Source organism: Panthera tigris, chromosome B1 (genome assembly GCF_018350195.1).
Source record: "Panthera tigris isolate Pti1 chromosome B1, P.tigris_Pti1_mat1.1, whole genome shotgun sequence".
In the NCBI taxonomy this organism is placed as follows: Eukaryota; Metazoa; Chordata; class Mammalia; order Carnivora; family Felidae; genus Panthera; species Panthera tigris.
Window position 1 is genome coordinate 187,832,607 of NC_056663.1, and position 24,824 is coordinate 187,857,430.

At 39.5% G+C, this 24,824-nt stretch overlaps 1 protein-coding gene across 2 annotated transcripts in view; it reads left to right on the forward strand.

Moving 5' to 3' along the window:
* Positions 1-24,824, forward strand: part of KCNIP4 (potassium voltage-gated channel interacting protein 4) — a 223,432-nt gene that overhangs the window by 177,770 nt on the left and 20,838 nt on the right. The window contains exons 2-4 of one of the 2 annotated variants that reach the window (XM_042982752.1): positions 6,973-6,996; positions 13,372-13,441; positions 21,229-21,299. In XM_042982752.1, coding sequence (XP_042838686.1) covers positions 6,973-6,996; positions 13,372-13,441; positions 21,229-21,299 — 165 coding nt within the window. The remainder of the gene's footprint in view (positions 1-6,972; positions 6,997-13,371; positions 13,442-21,228; positions 21,300-24,824) is intronic. The other variant, XM_042982751.1, reaches the window with a different exon arrangement.

Consider the following 24,824-nt stretch of genomic DNA (forward strand, 5'->3'; position numbering starts at 1 on the left):
TACATGTATGTCACCATCTTAGTTTTTTATTCTTTCCAGTTGAAACATTGCACATTTCTTTTAAGTAGAATTTTCTTTTATTCAGTTGTGTTTCTTTTTTCAATATCGTTAGGCTGATGTCATGCCATTTTGAAAGTGATCTAATCAATTCATAAAATCTGCATAATGACCTTGGTGATATAGAGCAGAAATAAATAAGGGCAGGGCACCCCCTCAGCAGATGGAATGTTATTCACAACATTCATAAAAAGAATATTCAATTTTGCAGTCACTGCTGGTCCTCTACACTGCTGAACACAGCCTACACAGGGTAGATTCCTTTCCAGTGTTGTCAAACCAGGGTTCCAAGTAGTGAGTTCTCCTGTAGAAAAGACTGTTAGGCAGAAACTGCTGTGAAACCACATTGACAAGAAGCAGACTGTGGTTGGCAGACCTCTAAAGATGGCCCTGCTCATGATACCTGTCTCCTGGTTATTCAACTAAACACTAAGCAAGTTATTGCCCTGAAGAGATTTTACAGGTGTAATTAAGATCCCCTATCAGTTGAACTTAAGATACAGAGATGATCCTTGTGGGTCTGATCTATTCACATGAGCCCCTTTCAAAGATAAGGGAAATTTGAACTCAGGAGAAAGAAGCCAAGCAAGTCACCCAGCGAATAGCTCACAAGATAAAGGGGACCTCAGTCCTACAACCCGAAGAAACAGAATTCTGCCAACAATCTGCATGGGCCGAGAGGAGCCCCGCAAGGCCCAGAGGAGAACCAGGCAACCGACATGTGGAGCGTGAGACCCTGAGTAAAGAACAGAGCCGAGCCACGACAGACTCTTGTCCCACACAACTGAGATCATAAACATGTGTTGTTTTAAGTCACTAAGTTTCTGGAAATTTTCATACAGCAATAGAAAACTAATACTCAGGACTTCTCCCCATGCACTGTCATCTCCTCCCCCACAATGGTTTTAGATACCTGCAGAACTTAACTGTGTCAGAATTGACAAAATGAGCCTTGCCCAAAGGAACTCTCTCTTTGCATGTAATTGAGGAAATCCTTTTCTGAAGACTCCTAAATCAAATAACTTCATGCATTCTAATAAACGTTTAAAACTTGGGCCTGATCCCAGAAAGCCTTTTCTTGCAAAATTTGGGCAACTTAATTTTTGCAAAATGAGCATAAGTGACTTCGGGAATGTTAAAAGATACCAATATTTGCAGTTTCTAGAGTAGTGCTAGGATCTTTATATACACAATGCCAATGAGTTATCATTTCCTCACTATAAGATTCTATTACTTTCTACATTTCATTGACTGAGACTTAGAGCCTGGGATATTTCAGTGAAATCTTTGTTAGCAGAATTGGAACTTGAGCTGTTTTGTTTGTTTGTTTGGGTTTTTTGTTTTGTTTTGTTTTGTTTTGTTTTAAACTGTAAATCTGTCTTTTCCCTCTTCCTTATACTTAGAGAAGAGAGTTTGAGGTGTGGAGAAAATTTGCCTTGTGCCTGGGATTTCTCCTTCACCCTGGATGACTGGAACATCACTGGGCTCAGAATGTACCTATATCCTTATGCTCAAGTAGCTGAATTGAATCTCTTTTTTTATATATATATATATATTTTTTTTTTATTTCTGAGAGAGAGAGAGAGAGAGACTCAGCGTGAGCAAGGGAAGGGCAGAGAAAGAGGAAGACACAGAATCTGAAGCAGGCTCCAGGTTCTGAGCTGTCAGCACAGAGCCCAACACAGGGCTTGAACTCGTGAACCACAAGATCATGACCTGAGCAGAAGTCGGACACTTAACTGACTAAGCCACCCAGTCATCCCCTGAATTGAATCTTTGCTCTCACCCAGCACTTATCTCTTTTCCAGCATTATGGAGAGAAGTCTTTCTCCACCTTTTTTTTTTTCTGATATGAAATTTATATTTAACCCAAAGAGTGTATTCGGAGACTACAGAAGGTTCTTAATGCAAATTTTGAAAGCAGCAAAATATACCCATCATGTTGGTTGTATCCTAATGTTTTTTTTCTTTTTTTATACAGTGTCTATTTTAATTTTCAGTTGTTTTTTTACATGTGATGTCAGTATTTCTTAGAGGTCATTTTACAGGTGAGGAAACTTCGATTGGGAAAAAATAAATGACACTAGAACAGAAATTTAAAACCAGTTCTAGTTCTTAGTGATCAACTTTTATCAACTGAAGGGCCAACCTATTATTTTAAGTGAGCTTTTTGCAGCCCGATGGTTGACTACGGTAAGGATTTTACAATTCTTGTTGAAATAAGTTTGGTGTTTTTTTTTCCCTGACCCTGACCTCTTAATTTCTGTGAACATGTTTATGATAAGCAGTAATGAGGGTTGGGCAGTGGAAACAAGATTTTGATCTCAAAAATTCTTCGTAACCATTTAATTGTCCATAGTGGTGGTTACAGACGGATGTGTGTATAAAAGAAAGAGATGACTTCGCGTAACACAGCACAAGACATCAAAAGTGTTCCTCAGCAAACCGGATACAGAAGAACAGGCAAATTACAGGGGACAAAATGTTGGGGAGTGCATGGGGTTCCAAAAATTTGCACTCAAGTTTTTCAAGGAAACTCCCAGAGCAAATTTATTTTCTAATTTCTTAAAAGCTAAGAGCTAGTTGAGGGGCAGCTAGCAGGATGAGTCAGTAGAGCATGGGATTCCTGATCTTTGGGTCATGAGTTTAAGCCCTACTTTGGGCATAGAGCCTACTTAAAGAAAAAAACTAGGAGCTGGTTGAGTGTTTATCCATTCCAGGTAAACATTTTTAATATTCTCTGTTCTAAACATTGCTGGGTTGTATAAAGATCAATCCTTGCCTCCAGGGTATTCACCAAGTCTCAGGGGAACAGAGAATTCCACATATAGAATCTGGGGCTATCAACAGTACAAGTCATGACATAACACCATTTAAATTTTGAAATTCCCCTATCGTTGTGAAATGCCAGGGCATGTTTAAATTGTCATGCTACTCAGAGAATGACTTTTCAGAGCAACCCCATTCCTAATGAGGGAAGTGGGGAGTGAAATTTAATTTTTTTAATTTTTTTAAGGTTTATTAATTTTCGAGAAAGAGAGAGAGAGAGAGAGAGAGAGAGAGAGAGAGAGAGAGAAAGACTGGCAGGGGAGGAGCAGAGAGAGAGGAGACACAGAATCCAAAGCAGGCTCCAGGCTCCGAGCTGTAAGCACAGAACCCAACACCGTGGGCTTGAACCCACGAACCATGAGATCATGACCTGAGACGAAGTTGGATGCTTGACTGAGCCACTCAGACGCCCCAGGAGTGGAATTTAATTTAAAAGAACGTATGCTTTCCCATTTGGATTAGGAATTAAACAGGGCACAATAATACGTAAAGAGTCATGCTTTCTTATTGCCGATCGCTGAAAATGAAACGTTCCATCCTTCATACTTATTGTATCAGTGAGTTCATTCTGTCTTGTGAAAGTAATCCCTACGGGAGGTGGTGTGGTGTTTTCTTTCAACAGTTTAGTCAAATAATCAATGGGAAATCCGAAAGAAAATCTCAAAGGATAAACAGTTTTCTTGGCTATGAAACAATTATGCTATAACTCAGCTTGAGATGTTCACATCTTGAAAATGAAGAAAATAAAAAGCTAGTATATCATTCCCAAATGTTATGATATATCTGTAGCATAGAACACAGCTGGACAAAAATACACTTGTTAAAGCATCCTCTGTAAGGAGTCTTCTTATCTGATTTGGGAGCACTGCAGGCACCAGAATCTTAACTCTAATAGAGTCCATGTGGTAAACATAGTGGTTATTTGAAAGTAGTTTTAAATTATGACTTTGTAAAATAGCAAATAATTAGTAAACTGTTGGATTCATACTCAAAATAAAAACTTCATAGTTTATTATTAAATTCACTTAGGTATAAACAAGTATATACACGTAAGTTCTCAGATAAATTTCAAATACCTCCTCACCATGTAACCAATAAAATTATTTAGCTATTATGGAAAAGGGAAGAATGACTTTTCTGTCCTCTCCTCGTGTATCAGTCAGAATATTATTTAGTAACAGAATCGCAGTGACTACAAATGTTAAAAGATGTACTTCTCATTCATTCTCCATGTTCATCTCTGCTCAGCAAGGGTATTTTGCTCATAGATGTCCTTTAAGGACTTTTGTTAATGGAGCAGCCACCATCTTGCACATGATTGCCAAGGCAGAAAGAAAAGAGAGCTCTGGCACGTCTGGCATCTGCAATTATACGCTGTTTCCCAAAAGTGATGTGTCTAAAATGGTCTGATCACAATTCTGACGTGATCAGGAATTGATCAGGAATTCCCCTATGGGAGACTCCCCACACTACCAGGCAATTCTCCAACACCATCTTGGTGTTCTACAATCCAACTTAATTCGAACAGCCAGGCAGAAGAGATGCATAGGACAGTTTCCATGCCAGCTCCAAGCATGCCACTCTCCCCAAATCTCCATACGCTCACTAACCCAGTTCTCTGATCTTTGTCCTTTGGGGGTTTTATGGAGGCTTCGTTACATAGGCACAATTGAATAAATCATTGGTCATTGGTGATTATACCCAACCTTTAGCCCCTCTTCCTTCCCCAGATGTCAGACATGTGGAAGTGAAAGTTCCAACCTTCTAATCATATGGCTGGCTCCCAGGGCGACCAGCCCCCCATTGTCAGGTGGGGTCCAGAAGTCACCTCATTAACATAACAGGAGAGATTTTATCTCTCTCAACCTAGGAAAATCCAATGGTTTTAGCAGCTCTGTGCCAGGGACAAAGACCAAATATATATTTCTTATTATACATTACAATATCACAGTGTCACTTCTCCTTTCCATTCATTGGACAGAATGTGTCATGTGGTCCCACCCAACCATTAGGGGCCCATCAAATGCAATCTTTCCACATGTTCCGAAGCAGGAAGAACTTGTTGATCAATCGCCCTGGAGTCTACCACACATGAAATCCTGTCCGCCTTGCCTTATCTGCTTCAGCTGTTCCCTTTCTGTGTATCTCCTGAGTTGTCGCCCTGAATCCTTCTACGCGTCCCGATGCTTGCTGGTCTCTGCTTCTGACCTTGCGCACAGTCACGTTAAGTGTGGTAACAGGAAGTGTACTGCTTAAGAAGGTAACTTCCTCTAAGAAGTGCCAACTTAACTGCCAGCTCTCCTTACCAGAGGAATGAATGGATGGAGACTCACCTGATTTGGGTAGTGATACGAGCCCTCCTCTTTCTTTGCTCTGATCTGAGTGTCCGGTGTCCAGCCTTTGTGTTCTGTTTGTGTAATTCTGTCCACAGTCTGCCGATGCTACTTCTCAAACTGGTGTCAGTCGACTTCCTCTGGAGAATAACTGAAAGAACAGCTGTCGGAAAAAACAAGGATGCCATGACATTTCTGTTGGTAGAAACTGAGGATTTTCAGTGGAAGCACCTCACTGCCGCCACCAACTATACTCTACTTAGCAGCAGAAGTAGTTGTGAGAGTTGGTGAAACATATGGATGCTTAGGGGCGCCTGGGTGGCTCAGTCGGTTAAGTGTCTGATTTTACCTCAAGTCATGATCTCACGGTTTGTGAGTTGGAGCCCCGCATTGGGCTCTGTGCTGACAGCTGGGAGCCTGGAGCCTGCTTCAGATTCTGTGTCTTCCTCTCTCTCTGCCCCTCCCCTGCTCGTACTCTGCCTCTCAAAATAAATACACGTTTTTTTTAAATTTTTAAAAAGAAAATAATTCCTTTAGCAATTTCCTATCCATGCATGGATCTCTTTCCAAATCACCGTTCCCAACATGTTTCATGGACTGCTGTATTTCTAACGTACTCATCTAAGTATGTCTAGGGGCAACTTTTCTCTAAATCAATGAATAAAAGTTCGCTGGGGTTCTACTAACATTTATTTCCAATATAATGGCCTTTATTCTTCTCAGCTGTCATCTACAGTTGCAGTATTTCCCTGCCCTTGAGGGTGAACCCTGATGATATTGGAGTTGGTTCAATTTATAGTGCTAGAGGAGGAAACATAACTCATATTTGCTGTAAGCTCGTTGCATTACATTTTTTAAATTTTTGTAATGTTTATTTAGTTTTGAGAGGCAGAGCACAAGCAGGTGAGGGGCCGAGATAGAGGGAGACACAGAGTCCAAAGCAGGCTCCTGGCTCGGAGCTGTCAGCACAGAGCCCGACGCGGGGCTCGAGCCCACAAACTGTGAGATCGTGACCTGGGCTGAAGTCGGACACTTAACCAACCGAGCCACCCAGGAGCCCCTATAGGCTCATTGCATTATGTCAGACCTGAACTATACTAGGTTCAACTACTTTGATGAATACCAGTTAACTCTGGTATCTCTGCACTGATGCTACACTGACTGTGTGTAATGGAGTTCTGCTTACCAAGTTTGAGATTGTTACTACCATACTCACGACTCCTATTTAATGAGCAAATATACAAAGAGGGCGTTAAGATAATCACAGAACATACAGTATCTTATTAATTCTCTTAACAGCACACTGATGTCAATCGTTATCCCCATATTAGAGGGGAGGGCAATGAGACACAGACTAAACCATTTATCCGAAGCTATATAGCTTTGCAGTGGCAGAATAGGGGTTCAATCCAGTTATACTTAAGTTCAGAGCCCAGAAGCACAAGCATTTCACTAGATTATTCTAAATACTGCCAGGCAGAACATGCCAGCTATTGTTTGGACATGAAGGGGTTTCTGAAATCCATGCAGGAGCCTAGACCTCAGGAAACCCAGATGCAAGAAGGCTCAGCAGCCCGCCGTGTGCTAACGGGCAATTCCTATAACCTCAGCCTCATCTCCTCACATTTAAAATGAAGCCATTGAGGGGCGCCTGGGTGGCTCAGTCGGTTAAGCGTCTGACTCTGGCTCAGGTCGTGATCTCACGGTTCATGAGCTGGAGTCTTGTGTCAGGTTCTATGCTGACAGCTCAGAGCCTGGAGCCTGCCTCGGATTCTGTGTCTCCCTCTCTCTCTCTGGCCCTCCCCTGCTCACACTCTGTCTCTCCTTCTCTCTCAAAAATAAATAAACATTAAAAAAAATAATAATAAAATGAAATCACTGAACTGGGTTTTCTCTAAAGTTGCCTAAACATTCACGTTTCTGGATTCTGATCAAGAGACTAATCTGCCATTTTCTAATGGTCACTTTGTATTGAAGGGTGTTTGCTTATCTGAAAAATGGAGGTATGCTAGCATCTATCGACATAAAGCATTTAATACAATGCTTGGAACATAGAAAGTGCTCGGACGTATTTGCTTATCATCATCACCATCATCATCATGTTAATTGTTATCAAAATCACTACTTCATTAGCATTGACGTTAGCAGTAGCAAAATACTCATCATACATTTGCAACTGATTTGGGCCCTCACGTGTATCAGGACACTATCCAAAGGAATTGAAATGGATCATCAAGGAATGCATCTGGAAGGCCCCAAAAGGCAAGTGTCTTTTCACCAGCTGACAAATGTATGGCAGTTATGTGTAAGAAAATCTCAATCTACATTTATTGCATACTGATCATATCATAGGGAAGGGTTTAAGGAGCAATAAAGGAACATCTCGCTGGTCATAGCAGATTAATGTGGCAGCCAGAAACTGCCGGGAAACTCTAGCTCCTTGACACTTGATGAAGTAGTTCATTTAACCTGTCCTAAACACTGGAACTTTTTCCAGAGCACTTTAGTGTCTAGCCATTCATAATTAGAGTAACTTGTATATGGTGAGGAGGAAGGTATACAGACCCTTGTTGGACTAAAGGCAATGATTTCTCAAAAAAAGAGAAACACAACCTTTGCCACAAATCAAACAAAGTGTAATTCACTATATACGTGTGTGTGTATGTGCGTGTGTACATGTGTATATATATATATATATATATATATATATATATATATATTTGTAACCAATATCCCCAGTTTTGATTGAATGGCTTCCTTTTACATGGTATTGCCTTCAACACAACCATGATAGGTGGTCTCTGGGAACAGAAACCACTGTGCGTCTTCCCAAAGTAAGTTGTTTACATGGATGGCTCACCAGAAGGCCATTTCTTAAATCCTGGTAGAAAAAAAAAGATAATAATCCAGAAGGCAAGACAACATCACAATTAAAGGTTAGGGAAGTATGAGTTTGATTCCACTGAACTTTAAATTCTATAAGAGCAAAACTGGAACTTTTTTAAACTCCTCAGTGCCTAGAACAGTGCCTGAGGCATAGAATGTTCTAAATAACTATTTGTTGAAAGAATTAACCAATGGATGAGTCTGTAAAACTGTGACTCCAACAAGTTACTTAATTGTTATTTCTCAACTTTCACTTTCCTCATCTCTAATCACCACCTTTCAGGGTTAGTGAAAATGTTAGAAGAAATAATGTATGTAAGAAGGCATTGAATATGTGCTCGATACATAGTTATGACTGCAGTAATGTGGTTCAGCAGATTGCCATTAAAGCATCCTCATCGGGGCGCCTGGGTGGCTCAGTGGGTTGAGCGTCCCATCTTCGACTCAGGTCATGATCTCACAGCTCATGAGTTCAAGCCCCACGGCAGGCTCTGTGCTGACAGCCCAGAGCCTGGAGCCTGCTTGAATTCTGTGTCTCCCTTGCTCTCTCTGCCCCTCGCTGCCCTGTGCTCTGTCTCTGTCTCTCAAAAATAAATACACGTTAAAAAAAATGAAAAATTATAATAAAAAAACCATTAATTTAAAAAAATGCATCCTCATCTGCACAAAAAACACACACATCCCTTTGTCCCTCAGAGGGATCTGTATAAATGCCTGATGTCCACTGGTATTTTCCAGAATGATGATTAGATTCACAAGGGAAGCAAATCATTGCTATTTGTCGTGGGATTTGGAGCATGTCAAATCCCCATGTGATTCTGGTCAGCAGCCTGTCTAGATGTGAAGCTTTCTCCTAAACCAGCAGTGGTGGTATATATTGATGCAGTCTTTCCGGAAAGCAATATGGCTGTTCATATGAAGAGCCTTAAAATGGTTTAAACCTTTTGGTCTCATGATTCTCCTTCTGGATTATTCATAAAAAAAGAACTATAGGTGCAATCAGATGTATGTGCTAAAATATTAATTACATCATTATTCCTATATAGTCCCCCAATGCTAAAATCCCCTCAATATCCAACAATATGGGAAATTCAGTGGACACATAATTACGCAGCCATTAAAAATAATGACACGGAAAATGTTACGGATGTTTTGTTAAGTTAAAAAAATAATAAGATTCAAAGTATATTCTTGTATTGTCCCAATTTTATTTGTGTGGCGTATTAATATATATGTAGATAAATGACCAAAATAGCTTTACAGTGGTATAATTATGGGCAATTTTTATTTTATTTCCTTATTTTTTTCTGTGGACAGCACATTTTGACAGAATAATCATTTTTTAAAGTTTATTTATTTATTTTGAGAGAGAGCAGGGGTTGGGGGCAGGGAGAGAGGAAAGAGAGAGAATCCCAAGGAGGCTATGCACTGTCAGTGCAGAGCCTGATTTGGGGCTCAATCTCACCAATCGTGAGATCATGACCCGAGGTGAAATCAAGAATCAGGTGCTTAACCGACTGAGTCACCCAGGTGCCCCATGGAGCATCTTTCAAATAAGCTTCTGAGACAAACATTGCTAACCATTCACCAAATCTGTGAATGGGCACGTGAGATTTGTCTCGTTGTTTGGGGTAGACATTAAATGATTTCTAACAAAATGAGAGTGGAAATTATGCGTAGCACTCTGCACTTAGAGACCTAGTCCATAAACACTTCCCACAGACACTCCTCAATGATCGTTTTCTCTTTCTGGATGAGAAAATCACAGATTTTAGAAGCCACATGAAGATGGCCAAGATTCCATTAGTCTCTGTCCCTTAAAGATTCTGGAGAGAACCATCAAGTTAGATGGTTAGATGATCAAGAAATACACCACATTCTTTTAAACTTGTTATATTTGGGGGCTTGTTTGCCACAAGAGTTAACCTACTAATATAGCTGCATTGTTGATCATATATATTTAGTTGTATACACCGCCTGATCAAATTTATTCTTGATGGAGAGGTGGAGATACTACTTCTGTGCAGAAACCATTCCACAAAAGAGATGAGGGAAAAGTTAGAGAATAGATCGTTTGCACATTTTGTAAATCACTGGGCCCTCTAGAAGTTAGTTGATCATTCTCACCTGAAGGTCGTAAAATGCATTGCTTTTCCATAAGAACACTTTAAAACAAATACAAGATCCTGACTCTGTGGATTTCCTTTTATCTCTTTTGTCTTTTTTTTTTTTTTTTTTTGATGTAGGCCCCATGAGGGCAAGACCTTTGACTTGTTTATACTGCTGCTTCCCCAATTCCTTGAGAACTGTGAGAATAATCAGCATACAATATGTATTGGTTAAAGATGTAAATTAATGTAATGAATGCAAGATGGGTAAAGACAAATTCACCTGGTGAGAATGACCACCCAAAAACTTGGCCAAGAGCTTTCAGAGGGCAGAGAGGGTTTTATCTGACTTATTCGTGTGATGAACATAAAACAAACAATCTGAGACAGCCAATTTCTAAATTTGATTTCATGTTATAAGATATATCTACCGAATGCATCTAGCGATCAAAGGCAGCTGACAAGTTTGCTGAGGGCAGATGGCCCTTTACTTTCCATCTTCATCTCTTGCAGGAGTCTACCTCCCAGGTAGGTTTCTAGCTGGACCTTCCACAAGTTGGCCACCTGGTGGCACAGCCATCTATTTGCTCTCTTACCACCCCAAGCAGATGGCTCAGAGTTAAACAGATAACAAAAGACAAGTTCCATGTGTGAGAGGACCCGACTGCAAGGTGCTTATTTACTCTTAAAATTGGTTCTGTTGCTGCCAACTGAAAGTCATTGAATCAAAACTTTTGAGTGATTAGCTAGATACACGCCATTTTCTTTTTCCTTTTGTAGTTGTAGCCGTTGATTGTTCATTCATTTATATCTTAGTTGGGATCCTCTAGAGAAGCTGAAGCAAGGGATGTGTATGTCAACAGTAAGAGATTTATTTTAAGTAATTGGCCCACATGATTGTGGTGGTTTAGCCAGTTCAGAATCTGACGGTGGAGGCAGACAAGCTGGAGGCTCAGGAAAAAGTTGTAGTTTGAGTCCAAAGGCAGTCTGCCATAGAACCTAGAAAAGCCAAAGTTGCAAATCAGGTCAGAAAGCAGTGTGCTGAAGGATTCCCTTTTGCTCAGAAGAGATTAGATTTTCTTCTTCTTCTTCCTATTAAGTTATTTATTTATTTATTTATTTATTTTGAGAGAAAGAGTAGGGAGGAGCAGAGAGAGAAGAGAGCCCCAGATGTGGGTCTCAAACTCATGAACCATGAAATCATGACCTGAGCCAAAATCAAGAGTTGGATGCTCAACCAGCTGAGCCACCCAGGCATTCCAACTTTCTTCTATTTAGGCCTTCAGCTGATTATATGGGGCCCACCCAGATTATGGAGGACAATCTGCTTCACTCAAAGTTTGCTGATCTAACTGTAAATCTTATCCAAAATTCCCTCACAGAAATAACCAGAATAATGTTTGACCAAATACTTGGGCATCATGACCCAGACAAGTTGACACATAAAATTAACTGTAATAGTTCACTTCTCTTCTCATTCATTTTTGATTGTCTTTTCTTTGCTCAAATCCTCTTAGGTCCTTGGGGGTGATTGTTTTTAGAAGGGTCATCTAATCCCAAATCTTGTGGGAAAATCAGGAAAATCTCAAGCCCTCATTCCAGCTCCCCTATTGGCTAGCTGATTAAAAGGGAACTTGACCACAGAACCTCCAGTTCTGCTTCAGTGAATGTAGATACCTAAGTTATAGGTTTATTTTAACGTTCAAATGGGAGAAATATGCATTGACAAGCTCTGTAAACACAAGTTCACGTTGAAACCATTATTTTAAATTGTGTTCATATATCAAAGGCCCTACCTTTCAAACCAATGAATGAGAGAAAATAGAAAACTTCTCATGTAAAACACGTTACAGCTGTAACTGGCTCATTGGAATAAAGAAAGATCAAGTTAATAAATCAAGTTTATTCATGAGGGGACAGTGATTTTAAGGGTTAAGAGAAGCTTTAAAACCACATCAGATGATTTTTGAGGATCCCAGGAACAATGTCAAATTTAAAGTACATGGAATATTCCGTGTAAAGGCAGGGAAGTTAACACACCTCTGATGCTCCCCCGTGAATCCTGGGGAGAGCCAGGCAGCATAGGAGCACCATGAGTCCAAAAGCAAGGGAGCTCAGATAATACGGGACTGTCCATGAGAAGCTGCTCAAAAAGATGGGACAGAGCTTCTCACTTCCACACATTCAATGTACAATTAACATCCCACATGTGACGTGATGTCAGATTATCACATGATTGTCAGTGATCGCTGCTCGAGGGGTCGCTGCACATCAGATTCCTGACCAGACCATTCTTTAACTCCAGGGAGTAGAAGTTTTGCCCTTGTCTTTGTTTAAGATCTTTATTTAGTCCCCATTTTCAGCACAAACACAGATCTCTTCTAATATTTTAGATTTTAGTTCCTTTTGTAGAAAATGCCTAATCTACCCTGGGAGGGGTAGCCTTTTCCTCTGGTCCCACCAGGTCAGTGATCTGACATTAGTAGAGTTCCCAAGGTCAGTATCCATCGGTCTTGAATAACTCCACCCATGGGTCACAAAAGGGAAATCTTTACATTGAGACCTCTTTTCAGACCCTCCTCTCCAGAAATTAAACATATCTTGAGGTCCTGTCTCACTCAAGGTCATTTGTTACAATCCATGTTATTTTGCACTCCTGAACAAACTGTTGACAGAAATTAGGAACTATTCCTGCTTGGGTCATTTTAGAGCCAATGGAGCACACCATTTTTTCCCTGAACTACAGATTATGTGGGTCCAGCAAATTGCCAGAGGAACACAGCACCAAAATCCAACAAAGAGCATATCAAATCATCTTGCAATCATTGCTCTAGGAAAAACAATGTAATTTTCTCTTACCTTGTTGATAATAAGCATATGTGTTCTTAAAAGCAGCAGTGTGTTCTTTAATGTGTCAGACCAGCTTTAATATTTATAATATGCAAAGATTTTTACATCTGTAATTTTTTTTCATTCTGTGAGAACTGGAACAAAGAGAAATTTATTGTGTCCTTTTATCCTCTGAAAAAAATGGATGGGTGGTTAACTTCCTTGGTGCTGCTTTGCACAGCAAAGCAAAGAGAGTTCTGTTTCAAAATGTGCAAAAAATCAGTTTTATGAACACTTTGCTCATATTGCTTCTCTATGACTTTCTTTAGGAATGTCCCAGTGGTGTTGTTAATGAAGAAACCTTCAAAGAGATTTACTCACAGTTCTTTCCACAGGGAGGTAAGTGCAAATGTGGACTTGTTAACATACTCTCCATTAGAATTATGCTTGCAATCTTGAGTATGGTTTAAGCTTTTATGGCATGATTCTACATTTTTAATCGCTATGTAAAAGAGTTAATACACAGCATACGAGTGCGTATAATTTCCAATATATCATAAAAGTGAGCTACTTACAAGTTGTCAAACATCCAGGATTTCACTCTTCAGTTGCACGCAGAAAGTTGTATTACTGTGTGCCTCAGACTATGGCTATCAAATGCACAAGCACTTTTGGACTACGATGGCTTGGTCCTAGAAATGCCGCAAAGCTCTTTAATGTGCGTTATAGGTATCATTTGATTCTCTGCACACGGAAAATTAGGACAAATATAATTATCATCCATTTTCACATGTGAAATTTGGGCTTTAGAGCAGCTAAATGGTTTGCTCAGGGTCACGCATCCACTAAGTGGCAGGTATGGCTTAGAATCTAGATTTTTCTGTAACCTCACCTAGTGTTCTTTCTACCCTTTCTCTTTTAGGGCCTCTTGCTATCACCTCTCTCCCTACATCTGAGAAAATTAATATCACTCTAAATAATAGTAATAATGATAATATTGTTGTTGTTATTATCATTATTAGAGAGGGGGGAGGGGCAAAGGGAGAGGGATAGAGAATCCCAAGCAGACTCCACACTCAGTGCAGAGCCTTTGCGGGGATCCATCGCACGACCCAAGGTCATGACCCAAGCCAAGATCAGGAGTTGGATGTTCAACTGACTGAGCCACCCATGCACGCCTCTAAATATTATTTTAAATGGAAAATAAACAAGGAAAGCATAATGATAACACATACGTGTTAGGGATGAGTGGGAAACTATTTGCCATTTGACCTTACAGGTTCTCCTTTGGTCATTCAACAGGAGGCCTAGTCAAACTTGTTACACAGTCTCTTGTGTGCCCAGCTATGTGTTAGGTGCTGGTAATGTAAGAGGAATAAGGTGTGGTACCTGTCCAAAAGAATGTTCTAGTTTAATGGAGCAGATGGGAAATGTTGACGTAAGGTGTACAGGGAAGGTTAGGCTTCAAATCCCAGCATTACAAGAGCACCTTCAGGCACAACCACACCAGCTGATGAACAGGGAGGAAATAGAAAGGAATCTCTCCAGGTAAACCGACCTAGGCTGAAGTAGTTACCATCTGTGAGGCGTCGAACACGTGCCTGACCCTGGCATGCACTGCACCCACCTCCCAACTCCCCTAGCTGTGACTCTGCCTTCTTGATAAATGTGGAAACCAACGTGCAGAGAAGTTCATCCATTTCCTTGTCATCATCTTTTATTGCTTCCCGCTTAAAGGAGCTCCATCATCTCACGCCAAGGTAACTGCAATAGTTTCTAAACTAGTCTCTGATTCTGACTCTTTCTGGCTCCCCCAGCAGGGGGGTTTCCTAACATGGCCCAGAGTAATCCTGTTCAGCATAAGCCAGCTCTGGTCACTGCTCTACTCGGAACCTTCCGTTGCATCAGAGCCTAAGCCACAGCCTGTACAGTGGTCCACAAGTTGTAACCCCTGGTCTCCTGCTCCCTCTCTGCCTCATCCTTCATCCCACACCCCTTAAAGGACTCACTATGTGCCAGCCACACTGGCTTCCTTGCTGTCCCCGCCGCACACCAGTCATGCTGCTGCCTCAGGGTTTTTGAATTTGTTAGTCCCTCTGCCTGGGATTATTTTTCCATCTCAATGTCCCACCACCTTTGCTTTTATTCAAATGCAATCTTCTTGGGGCGCCTGGGTGGCTCAGTTGGTTAAGCATCTGACTTTGGCTCAGGTCATGATCTCTGGGTTTAGGACTTCAAGCCCCACGTGGGGCTCTGTGCTGACAGCTCGGAGCCCGGAGCCTGCTTCAGATTCTGTGTCTCCCTCTCTCTGTGCCCCTCCCCTGCTCATGCTCTGTCTGCCTGTCTCCCTCTCTCTCTCTCTCTCTCTCTCAAAAATAAAAAAATAAAAAAAAATTAAAAAAAAATCAAATGCAACCTTCTCAGCAAGACTTTCCCTAGCCACCCTATCATAAACCACAACCCCTTAAATTCTCTCCACGCCGGCTTTATGTTTCTCTTTAGCACTCAAGAACACCTAATAATACATATTTTACCTATTTTTGTTGTTGTTTATTGTCTCTTTCCCCACTAGTAAGAGGGACCAAAGGGTTTTGTGTTTTATTTGCTGCCATATCCACGGGTGGTGGGACAGTGACTGACAAGTAATCACCCTTGACACATATAGTATAAATGAGAGAAAACGTGCAGGGATGATGCATGAATGATGCATGAATGAATGAATGAATGACGTGCATCTCAAATGGTGGCTGTAACGGAACAACGGAAGAATACTTGCAAAAGGCATTTTGAAAGTATAGAACACTTAAATATTAGCTCTTTTCAGACACAAATTAGATTCTCTTTTGGTTTTCGATATTTTAGGGGGTTAAAAACAATTTTACGCATGAATTGTCAAAATAGACATTTTCATTTAAGACGGCCCTTTAAAAAGAATTAAATTAGAATTCTGAGAAAACACAAGGTGACCTGTTATTACATGAATTTGGATCTCTCATCGGGACCAGTCCCCTTACCCCCTCTCATTAGTAACAACCCACAGACAGCTATTGGTCATGGGGCTGGATGCCTAGATTGCAATGGGCCCATTGTCTGCATTAACAAAGAACTCGGAATATCATTTCATTAACATATTTCTAAGTTATTTAAAAACCATGGAGTTTTTGAAGAAAAATCATGTTTACATTATATCTAAGTGTCTGTCTGCATATTGATGAACAGTAATATCAAAGCACCAAGCACAAAAGGAATTCTTTACTTTTTATTATCTCAAATGAAAGTTATTACATGCTACAAATAGGATAGAGTTCCACATTAAAAATTTATCTTTATTTGAAAAATAGCATTTTGGCATTGGAGAACATCTACTTAAGCACAATCCTTTGCAAATGATTCTTCTTACCAAATCTAAAGGGATTTGAGGAAAAATCACTTTTGCTTTCTTAAAAATTCTTTGATTATTCATGTTAATTGAATGGATAAATCTAAAAGTACCAGCCATTACTGAAGGAAGTGACATATCTTGAAGAATCATGACTTACAATCTAAGAAATTAACACTGCAATGCAAATTATATCTTGCAGCGGCTAGAAAAAGGGAAATGTCCTGAGGAAGAACATGATCTCTGATGGCAGACAAATTCATGTTATGGCCATGCTCACGGTTCTATAGAGCCATGTATTTTGGTCTAAAAGCAGCAGGTTTCTCCTTATGAGCGCTAACAATGATGGGTCCATAAATCACAACGTCTCACCGTTTCCTCCAGGAAAATACTTTGTCTTATCCACAGAACCTGCTACAATTTGTATTGTGTCAGGCTCTCAGTTTTCTCTACTGCTTAGCCAGATGGCTTTCCAAGCACAACTGGTGTGGTGTTCTGGATGTCGGCAGAACTGACCTGAACGGAAGCCACTTGTTTGTGGGGAATAAAGTGGGCCCCCTATAAACCAAGCTGAGAGGAAACGAATGGCTGGTTGGAGCTGTTACTGGTCTTGTTACAGCAATGCCTTTTCGACTCCGTGTACAGTGGAAGCTTTGGGAAGCTCTCGGCTCACGGAGCATTCTAAAAGTTCATGGAAAGTTCAGTTTCCTGGGCTACTCCTCCTCATGTAGTGGAGATTTTGTACTTACTGTGTCTATACCAGGCACCTGATAGCTATAGAAGGAGCAGATGAATTAGTTCCCGTCTGAAGACTTCAGCCAATAAACATTTATTGAGCAGTCACTGTATACAAGGCTCTTGAGGCACTTAGATGGGGTCAAGAGGTATAAAGATTTTTTTTTTGATAACACCACTCACTGCATATCCTTCTTGTACCTAGGACAATATTTCTAAGAATTTTCAGGGTGATTTACAGAGGCCTTATTAAACAGAAACTACTATTCATGTATACGAAGCTGCCTTACCTCAGTAACAGTGCATGAATCATATATTCAAATGCATTAAACTAATTTTGTACCTTATGCTTGAATTCAAGTGGGAGTAGCGATTTATAGTAGGAAGAAGAAAATCAACCAGATTGATTTCAATCCACAGACCTGGAACATAATAACCAACTGCATTTGTTCAAATTCTCTGAAATGTATGTGCATTGATGGCTTTTTTAATCAAGGGGTTAGTTGGTATTATCAGTGTGGTCTGGAAATAGTTGGGCTAAATTCACTAGACTAAGTTGAGTCCTGGGTTTGTGGATAGACTGAGTCACCACCAAGGCATATGACTCAAATGGTGTATTTCTCCGGGCCTCAGGTTGTTCCTCTGTAAGTTGTAGAACAATACTTTTAAGACATCTATAAAATGTGGAACAAAGGAGTCTTCAGTTTTCTTTCTAGCATCCTTTATTCTTCCTAACATCCTTTGTTTCTCAGAATTCGTGTTGGAATGTCTTGATGTCGTTACCAACTCTAGCATTAACTAACTAGGTGACCATAGCTAAGTTACTAATGGTACCCGTTCCTATTTTCCACCTTTGTTAAATGTAGATAACTACATAGAATCCAGGATACCTTCCTATCCTAAGCATCCCTAAATTTTGTCCCCCAACTATAAAATTTCCACATTTTTTCAACTTCACCAGTAAGATTGTAAAGAAACTGAGGCATTCTCAACGTGTCAAACTCAGTAACTGTTTTTTTGTTATCTGTAAGGAAACGTGGCCAAAGAAAGCCCATCAGGTCATGTGGAGAGAAGAGAGATCAATGTTATATCTTTTGAGTCCCAAATTGCACTGAAATCTAGAATCGAGGATGCCAGTTATTCACCATCTTAGGAAATATTTACCCAAAAAGAACAATAATAAGGGGCGACTGAGTGGCTCAGTTAAGTGTCTGACTTTTGATTTTGGCTCAGGTCATAATCTCAATGTTCGTGGGATCAGGCCCCGTGTGGGGCTCTGCACTGACAGCACAGCGCCTGCATGGGATTTTCTCTCTCCCTTTCTCTCTGCCTTCCCCTGCTTGCACGCTGTCTTTCAAAATAAAGTAAAAAAAAAAAAAAAAAAAGAACATATTTTTTTAAATCTTAAAAAAAAAAATAAGATGAAAGTTGACATGGAAGTTTTTGTGGACAGCGTCCCTTTTCTTCATTCATCCACCTCTGTGCCCAGCCAGATGCTCTCAGTGCCTCAGATCCTTCCTCTTGTCTAGTCAAAGCTCAGAACATCACTCCCCTTCTTCAGAAACTTTCACAATCGCCAAATGCCTGTCAGAAAAAATCCAAACTCCATCAGAAGCTGAAACGCCCTTCATGACACACTTGCTTCTATTGGCCTTTATAGAGTGTGAAGTTGCATCAGATTAGAATGTCAGTCACCTAGACATGCAGTAGAGATTTCACAAGAACACAAGAACTTCTTCAGGTGGAAATGTACTATATCTGTAAAAAAAATTACTCATATTTCTTTCAGGTGGCTTTGAAAGGATAATTATAACAGATACTATTTATTGAACATTTATTATGTGCCTGGGACGATTGTAAGCACTTTACATGTGGTATCTCATTTAATCTTTTTATGATGGCCCTTTGAAGTACATACTGGTGTGGTTATTCTGTAGATGAGGAACCTGAGTCCCAGAGAGGTTAAACAACTTTCCCAAAGCCATGCGGTTAATAATTTGGGAGACCTGAAATTCAAACCTGACTTCACTCTGACTTCACTACGGTAGTAATGAGTGCTCTCTGCATGGTATATCTGAGCTTGAAAAACAGCCAAAGTTCATTTTGAGGAACAAGGATTCCTCTGTACCACATCAGAGCAAACCTCGAGACTATATGTCCCACATGTCAGGCTTTAAAGCTAGAGTGACCCCATTTAAGAAGAAGGCTAATAATTGTACGTTCATGATAGCTTCTTTTTTTAATTAAAAAAAAATTGCCAACATCGTTTGTTTTGAACCATTATTCATGTTGACTTCTGCTTGCTAAGGTAAAGGCATTTACCCTGATTGTCTAAACAGGATACCAGGAGACCTGCTTAATGAAGCTCATTATAAAATATACAGAACCTCTTTCTCTCTCCCCCGAAAGTAAGTTTAACACACCACCTGTCAACTTATGTCACCATAGGACACTAAATAGTTCAAGAAATCTGTGTCAAAGAACCGTGGAGAGCGAAACAACTTTGTAAATAAAAAATGGGCTGTCAGTTCTTGATAACTCTATCATGGAACTTCCTAGCAATGGCACTAAATTGATTAGAACCAAACCTTTGGTTATAATCCATATTCAAAAGGATTTCTTTCTGCAACTCATCAATACTATGTGAACATCCACTCGAGATACAATGATGGGACATACTATTTAGAACCAATTTTTGGTCCCGGCTTAGTTCATAGAAAACTGTGTTGATGATTCATATGTTCTAAAATAAGTGGTTTTTCGTATTGTGTTTAAAGGTAAGAGGCAAAAGAAAACGCCACCATCATTTTGAGAAACTGAGGCAGTGTACCGTCTACCTTATGAAAGATATGAGCTTCCATAGCATTTACCGCTGGGTGAAGCATTCACGATAAACCATCCATAAGTGGGCCATGGGTGCTTGAGACCTGCTTTTAGAAAAGCAATTTATAAAGGAAAAGGTGAATAGAAATTTTGTTCAAGCCCAGTAAAAATAAAGGTTAGAAGTTATAAAATAGAAAGAGTGGAGATTTTAAACAGAAGATAAAAAAGCTAGAACCAATGAGCTTAAAGGTTACAACTTTTTTTTTAATATAAAAAAGGTTAAGGGAAAAGCTAAAACCATGAGATGAAACATTTAAAATAATCAAGTAAATTTGATCAAGGGTCAAACACAGAAGCACTGAAAAATTAAAACTGCACTAAGAAAAGAAAACAGTAAGAAAAAATATAATTTTACCAAGAAAAGCAGAAAGCTCTGAAGGGAGACAACAGAGAAAAAGTAGAAGGGGAAGAAGGAAAAATTAGAGGGAAAACCCACTAGAAGCAAGCTAAGTGGAAACGTTGGATTTCAGAGTACTTCAGAGTTGTCAGGCAGCCTTGTGAGGTGCTGGGGGGACTGACTGTCCCAGAGCCGTGAATCCCACCCAGGGCCCAGGGACCCTCAGAACCACTCACTCCCACGGTGGCCACAGAAACTGCCCGGTTCATCAGACCACTTCACTGGCCATGGGTTAGCCTGATTTTCCAGTCAGAAGGACTCAGTTGTGTCTCACGTTGCTCCTTAATCGACTGTGTGATGTTAGGTGAGTTTCTCAACCTCTCTGAGTCCCCGTCTTTATCTGAGTTGTAAAACTGATGAACACATTCACAATAACAACACTAAAAATACCAACTCACGTGCGTCTCACTATTAGTATCTTTATTATTTTACTTGTAGACATAGCCCCTGACGATCACTTAATTTTCAGACGCATCTCCCTTAGCCCTCACACCACCTACTCATCTTAGTGCCGGGAATACACCCAAGACTCCCATATGTTCAGAGCATTTCCAGCCAGAAACTTACAGAGAATGTGTATCATCAATGCCCTGGGTTGTGGAGAGCTGACTCCCATGAATCTCAAATCACAATCCGCTACTGGAAGAAGGTGGGCAGCTGGGAAGAAAGCACAAGTAGAGGAGACAGAGCAAATTTTTCCAAATAGAAGGAGCCTTGGGCATGCTAGGCCAGTCTTCTGTAGGATATTGAAGTGCTTGCTGCATTAACGATACTCCCTTTTCAACATTTCAGACTCTACAACATACGCGCATTTTCTGTTTAATGCATTTGATACGGACCACAATGGAGCTGTGAGTTTTGAGGTAAGTCTTAGAATTTTTATATACATATATATATATATATATATACACACACACACACACACATATATATGTGTGTGTATGTATATAATGTATATGTGAATATATATATGTATATATATGTATATGATTTGACTTTAGACACACTGAAAGAAATTTGGTCTTATTTCCTGGGAAATTTTGAATTTGGTGGTTTAATAACTTTTTTTTGCTTTTTGAGACTTCTATTTATTGTTATTATTATTATAAAATATTGAGCATGAGATCTATCCTCTGAACAAAATTTTAAGAGTATATTACATTATTGTTGACTATAGGTACAATGTTGTACAGCAGATCTCTAGAACTTATTCATTTTGCTTAACTGAAACTTTGTCAGTCAGCAAGTAACTCCCCATTTCCCCCTGTCCTAGTCCCTGGCAACCACCATCCCACTCTTCCATTCTATGAATTTGACTATTTTAGATACCTCATATAAGTGGATTCATATAATATTTGTCTTTCTGTGGTGGCTTCTTTCACTCAGCATGACCCCAGTTTCATCCATGTTGTTGCATACTACAGACTTTTTTTCTTTTTAAGGGTAATACATTTCATCGCATGTATAAACCACATTTTCTTTATCTATTCATTCATCTATGGACATGTATGTTGCTTCCACATCTTGGCTATCGTGAATAGAACCACAATGAATATGGGACTCTGGTATCTCTTCAAGATCTTGATTTCAATACTTTTGGGTAAATACCCAGAAGTGGGATCGCATGGCGTTTATATTTTTAATTTTTTGAGGAATCACCATACTGGTTTCCATACAGTGGCTTCACAGCTGTGCATTCCCACCAAGACATCCTCATCAACACCTCTTGTCTTTCATTTGTTTGATAATAGCCATCCTGATAGGTGTGAGGTGATATCTCATTGTGTTTTTTATTCGCATTTCCCTGATGATTGGTGATGGTAGGCATTCTTTCACATACCTGGTGGCCATCTGTATATCTTCAGAGAAATGTATGTTCAAATCTTCAGCCCATTTTTTTACTGGGTTGTTAGATGCTTACTACTGAGATGAAGGAATAGATTCTTATATATTTTGGAGATAACCCTTTATCAGATGCATGGTTTCCAAATATTTTCTCTCATTGTGTATGTCGCTTTTTCAGTCCATTGATTGTTTCCTTTGAGGCTCAGAAGCTTTTAGTTTGATGTCATACCACTTGTTTATTTACTTTTTTTGCCTGTGCGTTTAGAATCATAGTCATGAAATCATTGCCAAGACCAATATCATGAAGTCTTTCCACTGTGTTTATTACTTCTATGGGTTTTATGGTTTCAGGTCTTATGTTTAAGTCCTCAGTCCATTTTGAATTGATAATTGTGTATAGGATTGGGTAAGGATGGAATTTCATTTTTTTCAGTGTGGATATTCAGTTTTTCTAATACTATTTGTTGAAGAAACTATGCTTTCCTTTCCCCATTGTATATTCTTCGCACCCTGTCAATTATCCGTTGACTGTGTATCCATGGATGTATTTCTAAGCTTCCTATTCTGTTCCTTGGTCTATATGTCTGTCTCTGTGCCAGTACCATACTGTTTTCATTAGTATAACTTTGTAACATACTTTGAAATCAGGAATTGTGATGCCTCCAGCCCTGTTCTTTCTTAGTATTGATTTGGATATTTATGGTCTTTTGTGGTCCCATATGAATTGTTTATTTCTATTTCTGTAAAAAGTACCACTTGGTATTTTGATAGCGTTGCATTGAATCTGCATATAACTTTGGGTAGTATGAATATTTTCACAAAATTAAGCCTATTCTATTATTTCCTATTTTTTATTATATTCTTTTTGATTCTTTTCGATGCTATTATAAAGGAGATTGTTCCTAATTTCCTCCTGAGAAGTTGTAGGTGTATAGAAACACAACTTATTTTTGTATGTGATTTTGTATCTTGCAACTTTACTGAATTTATTAGTTCTAAAAGTTTTTTAGTGTGATCTTTAGGATTTTCTTTATATAATATCAAGTCATCCGATTTCTTTTTCTTGCCTAATTTCTGTGGCTAGGGCTTCCAATACTATACTGAATAGAAGTGTCAGTATTGGACATCCTTCCTTTGCTTCTGATCTCAGGAGGAAAGCTTTTAGTTTTTCATCATTGAGCGTTATGTTAGCTCTGGGCTTGTTATACATTTATTTATTATGTGGAGATACTTTCCTTCTATTCCTGGTTCATTGAGAGGTTTTTTTTTTCTTTTTATGATGAAAGAGGGTTAAAATTTGTCAGATGCTTTTTCTGCATCTATTGAGATGATCATGTGATTTTCCTTTTTATTCCGTTACTGTGTTATATCACATTAACTGACTTTTATATGTTGAACCATCTTTCCATCCAAGGGATAAATATTATTTGGACATGTTGTATGATCATTTTAATATACTGTTAGATTCAGTTTGCTAGAATTTGTTGATGATTTTGCATGTATATTTATCAAGAATATTGGCCTGTAGTTTTCTTTTCTTGTGATATCTTTGTCCAGTTTTGGTTCCAGGGTACTGCTGGCCACATAAATGAGTTTGGAAATATTCCTTCCTCTTCAATTTTTTGGAAAGTTTGAAAAGGATTGGTATTAGTTCTTTAAGTGTCTGGCAGAATTGACCAGTTTAGCCATCTGGTCCTGGGTTTTTCTTTGTTGAGAGATTTTTGATTACTGATCAATCTCCTTGTTATAGGTCTGTTCAGGCTTTCTATTTCTTATGATTCAGTCTTGGCAAGTTGTATGTTTCTAGGAGCTTATCCATTTTTTTCTAGGCCATCCAGTCTACTGTTCATAGTAGTCTCTTATGATTCTTTTCATTTCTGTAGCATTCGTTGTAATGTTTCCCCTTTCATTTCTGATTTTTTGTATTGAGTCTTTCTCTTTTTTTCTTAACCTGGCTGTGAGTTTGTCAGTTTGGTTTATCTTTTCCAAACACCATCAGTCAGAAGCACAGATGACACCTGGACTTGCATTTAGCATCTGAACTGGGGGGAGGTCAGTCTTGTAGGACTGAGCCCTTAACCTGTGGGATCTGGCTATATCTCCAGGTAGAAAGGGTCAGAATTGAGTTAAGTAGTAGGACACCCAGCTGGTGTTAAAGAATTGTTTGGTGGTATGGAGAAATTACACACACACACACACACACACACACACGCACACACACCTACATTGGAATTGGATGCAAAATCATTACCATATATAACAGAAACAAGGTAATTGGGAGTGGTACACTTTTGGGGAGTAGAGGGCGGTGCATCTTACATATGAGCAGAAATTTCAGTGAGTGCCATGTTAAAGGAAAGCAGGTGATGAATGAAATCAACAAGGAAAGGTACTGATAAGGCTGTGTCAAGGAAGCCTGCCTGTGGACTTGATGAATCAGGTGTAAAGGACAAGCACAAGCTGGTTAATAGAATAAGGGCTCAGAATGGGAAGAAGCAGGGAGTAAGGCAGAGGCAGAGACAGAGGCCTGGGAATGAAGGGGA